Source organism: Pygocentrus nattereri, chromosome 14 (assembly GCF_015220715.1).
Source record: "Pygocentrus nattereri isolate fPygNat1 chromosome 14, fPygNat1.pri, whole genome shotgun sequence".
Classification (NCBI taxonomy): domain Eukaryota; kingdom Metazoa; phylum Chordata; class Actinopteri; order Characiformes; family Serrasalmidae; genus Pygocentrus; species Pygocentrus nattereri.
In genome coordinates, this window is record NC_051224.1 from 5,077,086 (window position 1) to 5,086,189 (window position 9,104).

The window sequence follows — 9,104 nt, forward strand, 5'->3', positions numbered from 1 at the left end:
GAATGATCAGCAGCATTTAGTGTGTTTATCTTCTACACTTGTTTTATACAGAAAAGCTTTCTTCTGTCAGTCAGGTTTTATTTTCTTGTAACCTCCCCCCTTTTGCCATCTGCTTCATGTGCAGTAGATCCCTCCATTACTGCCCCTATTGTTTCTGATGGAGATGAGAGCAGGCAGTCCAGTCCATTGCCTGTCACTGTGGTTTTAGAAGTGATTGTTCCCAGTCTCAACCTGCATCACTGCTAATGATGTTAAATTCTAGATTTAGAAAGCTGGTTAGATATGCTGTTTGTTCAATAGGCTGGCCTATCTGTCCATAAAGCTTGACCATGTGGAACCTAATTATTTTAAAGGCTGATTTAAGCTCACATTTGCATACCTTTTCCTGAAACCCAATGGAAACACAAAAAAGGTCTTAAAAAAGGGAAATTTAATTTGAGAATTATAATCTGATGTCAAAGCAGACAAATTAGAGTAAACGTCCTGTTGAATATGTCGATCTTGGTCTGAATATGTAGTGGATTGAAATTGTGCATTCCTACTGAAGGTTAATGTAATATTAATATGGAGTCAGCTCTCTCTTTTGCTGCTATAACAGCCTCCACACTTCTGGGAAGGCTTTACACCAGATTTTGGAACATGACTGCAGGGATTTGCTTTCATTCCATCACATTAGTGAGGATGGGAACTGATAAAAAACCTGCATTCCAATTCTAAAAGTTTAATGAGGTTTAGGTGTTGGTTCTACAGACCAGTCAAGTTCCATCACACTTGACCGATTTTGTAGACCTGGCTTTGTACACGTGTACACTGTCCTAATGAAGCAAGAAAAAGTTGGAAGCACACAATTACCTAGAATCTCAATGTATGCTGTATCATTACAGTGTGTGTATTATATTCCTTCACTGGAACTAAGGGGCCCACACCAAACCAGGAAAAAAGCCCCAAACTGTTCATCCTCCTCCACCAAACTTTACAGTTGTGTTTTCAGATTGTGTTTCCCAACTCCATCACTTCGGTGAACATTGGTCCACTGATTTTTCAAAGGCGGTGTGTTTTATACCACTCCAGCTGGCAATTCACTTTGCACATGGTGATCTTAGGCTTGTCTGCAGGTACTTTACCGGGTCAACCCAACCTGTGGATCTATTGACGAACAGTTCTTGTGTTGATGTTGCTTTCAGGGGTGGTTTGCAACTCTGTAGTGAGTGTTGCAACTGAGGACGGATCATTTTTACAAGCTACGTGCTTCAGCACTAGGCAGTCCTGTTCTGTGAGCTTGTGTGGCCTACTGTTTTGCAGTTGAACTGTTGAACTCCCAGACATTTCCAGGGCACAGCCTTGATGAACTGACTTGCTGGCAAAGCAGCATCTTATGCCAGTACCACAATGAAAGTCAGCTTTTCAGCATAATCTACTCTTTTCCAATATTTGTTTCTAGAGATTAAATACCTTGCTTGTATGCACCTGTTGGCAATGGCGGAAACAGCCAAACCCATCATTTCAGAGGCTTTTGGTCATTTAGTGTACCAGCAGCTCCTTGCTTCAGCTTTGTAACAAACAAAATGGTTGGGCTACCACTTTGTTCTTTTACAATCTAAAACTGCACTTATAATAACCCAACGCAAACTGTTCTACCAATGACATCATTAGTGATGTCAAACCTGACATGGGTGCCCTGACTACAGCAATTAATTAGGATTGGTTGCTGTGTAGGAAACCAAGTTTACATTGCACTGTACAAACAACATGGTACTATTGGAAATCCAATTAAATTCTGAATGCTTTGCCACAGATATGGAGCTAGGAATTTAATTTTCTTTCCAGAGGCAGTGCACAGTGGAGGGACAAAGGCACACTACAGAGGCCTCAATTTCCTGAAATGTAGAATTATCAGACATATTTGAGTCATCATGATCTGTCATGATGCGTTGCCTTTATGAAACATCAGGAGCGTGAGCGTTGTATAACTTTGGAAGCAGCAGCAGTGGAAGTCAATTGTAACTTATACCTGTGTTTCTCAAAGTCCTGGCATTAAATGTATTAATGTTTTCTCTGCTCCGACACAACTGGCTCAAGTATTTGACTAACTCGCACACCTTTCCTGTGCTGAAGTGGTTTGTTTGAACAAGGCAAACACTAACACATGTGTCAGGCAATGATAGGATTGAGAAACAAGGCCTTCTATCAATGTAACTAGTGCCATCTATTGGGGAACACAGGTACACAGTTGATTGTGTAACTGTGATAATGAATTCATTTTTTCCCAAATCAACACTGATTGATCACAAAATTGAAAAGCTTACACCAGCTTACTATGAAAAACAGATCTACACAACATAAGCAAGAGTATTAACTGAGATACTTGAAAAAAATGCCTTAGAATAACCCTAGCCACAATGCAAGTCATTTAATGTGAATTCATACAAATAACACATGAGCACATCACTCAACATCTTTTCATCATCAAGTAAAAGAGTTAAAAAATACACCTTGTATCCATTTATTAAAGTATCTTGTCATGGCCTGTACCATTTTTTCCAACACAACTAGTGATTAACGAGTTGCACAGCCTTGTGCAACTGCGTAACTAGTCCCGAACAACAAAACATTCTGCAGTTGCAAATATATATCGCAATTTAGTAGTAATCTTCATGTGCACTAGGTGGTAATTGAAGGCATTTAAGTCAGTGTTCCCACTGCTATATTGTGAACATGTTTGGTAGCTTGGCCTGAGAGGTCTTACTTATGTCATTCAAAAATAGCGCACTATACATCTTAATTACTGGATAAAAAAATTGGCCAATACATTAAAAGTGAATATTACTGTGATTAGTCATTTATTGTGACTATGATCTGTCCATCATTTTGTTCTGAGTCATTTGATCAATGTACAGTTAACTATACAGGACTAGTGCACTGTTTTCAGTCGTAATGGTGAACATGGTGATAAACACTGGAGGACAGAATAGTGAACCCAAAATAATCCTAACAGGAAAAAATGTTAAAAAGAGACTGAAGAATCTTCTAGAATAGGAAAGTTCACTCCAGCTCTGTAGAACCCTAGTTTTACATTTTCCTTGGTTATGAATTCAGCCCAATAAAACTGCATGGAAAATAAATACTAAGTTTTGCAGTAGTAGTAGTGTCCCTCCAGGACCAGAGTTTGACAACACCTGTTCCAGAACATTTACCAGACAGTCTGATATACTTGCTACAGGCCAAAAATGGTCTTATATAGAGTCCAAGTGAAGAGCCAGGTAGATGAGATTGATGGTGATGCAGGCGAAGCCGACCAGGTTGCTCAAGTTGGACAGGCCGTGGTAGCGGTAGAAGCTGCTCCTGTGAGCCTTGTATTTAGGATCCTGCTCGCGGAGCTTAACATAGCGCTCTCTGTTGGTGCTAAAGCCCACCTCCTCACCCAGGCCATGCTCCTGCTCAACCTCCCTCATCACCAGCATATTCTCAGTGACAGCCGGCCCGAACCACTGTGCATTCAGACCTGCCATGATCACTGCCACGAAGAATAGGGCCATCTGCAGAGAAAACACACAGTTATATAACACTTTGTATGAGTGTGTGTGAGTGTGGTATTAAGACTGCTATGGTTAGTCAGTAAAGTGTATGTCATCTATGATGATTATTATTATGATTAAACAAGTCATTTGCATAAAAACAAAAAGGATATATAATCTATAATGCTCAGAGACTCATGACACAGTCATTCTGAAAGACTGCAAAACCTTACAGCAGTGCCTTCCAAATTTTGTCCTGAAGTACACCTGCCCTGCACATCACTCTGATTTCCCTGCTCCAACACACCTGATTCTAAGTAATCGAGCTAATTAACAAGCTCTTCCTCAGTTGAAGTGTAAGACAGGAGGCACTCTAGGGCTGCGTTCCCAACAGCATACTACAAGTACTGACTGTGCTCAAAAGGAATAAACAATATGGATTATGTGACGAATATGAAATTCTCCAGCATGCCAAACATTCTCGGATGTTGTAATACTCTGGCTATTCTAGTATGCATCCAAAGCTTTCCTTATTATACACTGCATTCCATGACACAAGGAAAATCAGCTTGCAATTCATGCTAAATAGTGGTTGGAGGAAAATGAGATGGGTCTTGGGATCAGTCTCAGCCCCCAGGGTTGGTACAGTCTACTCACACCCCTGCCCTGTACATGGTTTATGGCAATTTTGGTGTACTGGATAATATACTGCATATGTGTATGGAGAAGAATGCAGTACAAAGTAGACAGTACCAAGTATAGTGTTACAGAAAACTTAGTAAATAATAAGTTGTGCATTATCTTGTAAAAAGCACAAGCAGCTGATATTTTATGCATAACAATATTTTGTTAAATATAAACTTGGGGGGCTGCCCAATTACAGCCTATATATGGGAACCACTGCAGTATGCTATTCTGAACATAGTCCAGGAAATGGGGCTTGTAACCTACGAATGACGGGAAGTGTTGGGGGAACTATGGATTTGATTGTTTGTTGTGCCATAAAAGAAGAAACCACTTCTTGCACAGTACTATGAATGATAGCTCTGCTGAGACAGTTACAAAATAAGAGGTAACTGGTTCGATAACTCAAATCAACAGTCATTGAATTAAATAGTTATAATAAATGCTAGGTGCAGCCCTAGTGTATAGTCAGAGCTCACCTGTATAGACTCATGCCAGTCTAGCAGCTCCCTGGGATGGTACACAGCATATATTGTCAGGCTGACTGTGTTGCTGCCCAAGAGGCAGTAGAAATACCAGGGGAACAACTTACTTTGCACCAGGCCAAATGTGTGCAAAGGTACCTGGGACACCAGCACAAACCCTGAAGGAAACCAAGACGAAGAATAAAGAATCGCCTCAACAGTGAGGAGCTGTTATGAAAAGCACTGTGGGAGAGGAAAGGGCATTACCTGCAATAAACGACACCCACACCTGCATCCCCCAGGAGAAAGCAATCACCAGCAGGTGAAGCACCTTCACCAGGTCTGTTGGGTCCCCCTCAGTGGCCATGGCAGTCTCCTGTGAAACACTGACCTGAATAAGTCAATAGATTACAGCTAATAGTCTTACAGTAACAGTACAGATGTGGACCCTCTGAAATGTGGATGCTACCAGCTCCTGAAGTAAAATATAATTAAAATCCTACCCAGGCATACGTAGCAGTTATGCTTCAGAAATGCCACTGATTTTTCAGACTTTGTGCATAATTGAATGGTTAGTCTGAATTGTTCAAAGTGGTGGTGATAGGAACCAGACATCTGTGGCCATTAAGGCCTCTAAAAGCTCACTTACAGAAAGTCACAACATTATATGGTAGCAAATACGCTGCCTGTCTCAGACACTGCCTTACTACAGTTTTGAGGAAAGGATTTGGTCAAAACATACATTTCAAAAGCCATTCGTGGTGGAGAAGTACATGTAAGGTGCTGCGAGGCAAAGCAGCCCACAAAGCAAACTTACTTTGTCAGGGTTACCACTATTTTACCAACATGAACATTGGCGTACCTAAAACCCCAGAAGACGCATGTAGGTTCAGTGGCCATTTTGGATCATAAATAAAATGGCAATTTCTGCTTTGGAGACAACGTGACCCCTGGTTCCTATCACCACCACTGTGAAGAAATCTAACTCGGCAAGTTTCTCTACAGTTGCTCATTTTACATCAAACCCCCTCTGTGTGACTTTGTTCACATTTCAATGCCTAAATTATCCAGACATTTTTAAAAGTCAGTGGAATTCCCCTTTAAGGGAAAATCAATACAATAATCAATAGAAGCGTGCTGAGCTTACAAGAGCCCGTGCACCGATAGTTCGAATCAGTTATCGACAATTATTTCGCACTAAAATGCGGGGAAAAAAAATAAGGCGCGGGAACGAGAGCGCAGCCTACTAAGTCGTGGCCACTCATTAGGATCTCGTTCCCACGCGTTAATAAGTCGTGGCCACGCATTATTATTTTTTTTTAAATGATTATTTCTACAGGATGTCACCAGCGGGGCTCCGTAGGTTTTGTTGTACTGCACAGATGGAAAAACGAGCTGCAGGAGTTGTTCAGCGAAGATAAGCCGAGTGTTGTTCAGCCCTGATAACAGAAACAGGCCGCTGTCGTCGCTTATATCAATATGTCGCGTTAAGCTTACAGTTAGACTCGGAGGTCCGCATACAGGCTCGCAGCTCGGCCATCGCAGTCTTAATGTCCGGCAGCAGCTTCTCTATCTCAGCTCTGTTTTAGCCAATGTGATATATGCCAGCAACCATGACCTGCTTGCGCTTTAAACCGTGTCACTGTCGCATCGAATCTATCGCGTCACATTAACGTCCTTATCGAACTTCAACGAGGGCGCAAAGCAATTATCCAACGTTATGAATCCGATAATAAACAGGACGTCTGTGTTTCTCGGCTCACACTGCTTGATTATTATTTATTCGGAGCCATATACCAGAAATGAACTGCTCTAAACACCATACCTGTTTGATGCTTTAGGTCGGTTTAGCTTTTGGACTTCAATCTTCGAACTTGATGTTTTGGCGAACAGGCATTTTCTTCATTGCCCAAACACGCCCGCTTGTGTTGCCACGCCCACAAAGTCAAACCCGCGAATCCCATTCTTCATTCAAATACATCCGTGACATGTTATCCAATCACAGCCGAGAAGAACGGAACAGGGTCTTTTGCACCGCCTTCAATTGTGACGTCGGGAAGATGTCATAATCTGTTCAGTTGTTTCTCAAGTCGTTTCCTTTTATGTCACTCCTCCAAATTACCGGCTGAACTGAAGGGAAAATGGATCACAATGAAGATGCAGTGAGTTCAGATAATTCAGGACTTTGTTTCGGGGGGATTCCACCTGCTCTTCTAACTGTCTGCGAACGAAGTTATCCGGGTTGGTTCAATGGGAATTGCGCCATTGTAGAGAAAGCAGTCATAATAGTTCACAGTGGGGGTGATAGGAACCAGCAGAGGTGGACGAAGTACACAAACCATGTAGTTGAGTTAAAGTAGAGACACCCGAGGTAAAATATTACTCCAGTTAAAGTAGAAGTTCCTCCTTTTAGACCTCAACTTGAGTAAAAGTACTAAAGTATTTATCTTCAAATGTACTTAAGTATAAAGTAAAAGTACTAAAAGAGTAATTGTGGCTCTGATGTCCTGCTATCATTTTTATAACCAGACTGGCTTCATGAACTCATTTCAGGTGAAAGTCCTCCAGCGTCTCTCTTGGTAAACCAGTCTTTTAATAGAACGTCATTAATTAGTGACGCTGACGTCTATTAAAATGATCATAAGCACAAAACACTGAAGGTAAACAGTTTCCATCAGGGAGAACCGAGTGGCTCTGAAATCACTTTTTACACACAAGCAAAGTTTCAGTTTAAGATTACTTTGTAAATTAGTTCCAAGTTGAATAAAAACTGGCTTTAAACTCAGGATCACAAATAAGTTTTCCTTTACTGTGTTGATCTGTAGGCCTCTGTTCATAAACATAAAACCCAAACTAATTTACTATAAAATGAAATTGTTTGTATGAATTCAGAAAAAAAAGAAACGCGTCAGTCACGACTGCATATGTGGACATATTTCTATACTGTGGTCTATTTACAGGTTAGGTTAGTTCCATCATTGGTGCTCTGGCTTTGCGCTTCTTTTGTTTTGACCTGTTGTGTTTTTATACACACAAAAACCAAAAGGAACGACAGATTTCTCAAAATGTAGTGGAGTAAAAAGTCAGATATTAGACTCTAAAATATAGTGGAGTGAAAGGAAAAAGTCACCCAAAATGGAAATACTTAAGTAAAGTACAGATACAGAAAAAAATACTTAAGTACAGTAACGAATTACATTTACTTAGTTACTGTCCACCACTGGGAACCAGATGTCTGAATAGTTTCCTAATTCCCCCAAAAGCTGCCCCATAGACAACTAATACACAAACTGGTTACAAATGCGTTGCCTGGCACCTGAGACATTGGAGACATATGGATAAATCCATTCAAGGTGAAATCCATAAATAAAAAATACCACTATTTTACCATTATCCGCTTTGGGAAACTCAGTAAAATGGCTACATATTTGTTGCACACATTGTGACCCCACTGTAAAAAATCGAGTCATTAAGTTATAATGCAACAGCAATATCAAAACACTATGATTGACTTTGATTACATATCATTAATTCAGTTATGCAGAAATTTTGAAACCTCAGAACCCCCCTTTAATTTAACTGTGATTGATGACTAATGTAGTTATATGCTTTTCTATTACAGAGTATGGATACTACTCCTGCTTGTGACGGTAGAGGTCTTGTTTATTACTTTGTACATTTATGTACTATATATAGTTGGAATAAATACTTTACATGAATCCATATTATATTATTAATGTATTGCTTCACAAGGTGAATGTAAGCAAACTGCCCATCCTGACATTGAGAGACTGAGGGCAGGGATAGACCTCCAAGCAAAGGTATTGGTGTGCTATGGGCTTAGTGAAAACTAAAGCAACAAACATGCTGATATCTTCAAAAAGATTTTAAAGGACTGTCTGAAAATGTGTCTTGCAGGTCATTGACTCTCTGAGTAAAACCATAGCCGTACTGGAAGCAGACAGAAGTCAGACAGTCAGTGCTCTCTCACATCTCCAAGGTCTGTGAAGCACAAACTGATTCATCTGTCCTTAATAACTCAAACATATGCCATAAATCCATGGTACCACTGTCTTTTGCCCCAGCTGAGTTACACAACATTGCCAGGCAGAGAAAGGGCCAGAACCTGGAGGAATGCCTTCAGGGGTATCTAAGGGTTACAGGCAGTTATGTTGGAGCTGAGCTTTTCAGGGTGATAGATCCCCAGAACCAGGATTGAACAACTCTGCCTTACACTATCTAAAACTAAAGTAGTGGGGTGTACATCTCTATCAATTTGATGTAATTATGATTCTTTAGGAAGCAATTCTAGACCTCATGAAATCTTCAATTCCACCACAATTATTTTCAATTGCACTGACTGTTGAATGTTTTACACAGTAGTGGAATACAGATCATAGGACGATACACCAAGCTTTTTTGGACCCTCTGTATAATAGCA

General features: G+C 40.5%; 1 protein-coding gene across 2 annotated transcripts; it reads right to left on the minus strand.

The window, feature by feature from the left end:
* Positions 1–2,395: 2,395 nt before the first annotated feature.
* On the minus strand, positions 2,396–6,619 carry tmem205 (transmembrane protein 205). 2 transcript variants are annotated; one of them, XM_017720221.2, is made up of 4 exons: positions 6,489–6,619; positions 4,931–5,039; positions 4,679–4,842; positions 2,396–3,536 (listed from the first exon to the last, which is right to left on the minus strand). In XM_017720221.2, exons 2-4 carry the CDS (start codon positions 5,028–5,030, stop codon positions 3,234–3,236), a joined length of 567 nt encoding a protein of 188 aa, XP_017575710.1. In that variant the 5' UTR covers positions 5,031–5,039; positions 6,489–6,619; the 3' UTR covers positions 2,396–3,233. The 2 variants fall into 2 exon arrangements, with proteins under 2 accessions (XP_017575710.1, XP_017575711.1); XM_017720222.2 differs by having other exon boundaries at positions 4,931–5,054; positions 6,489–6,596.
* Positions 6,620–9,104: the final 2,485 nt, after the last annotated feature.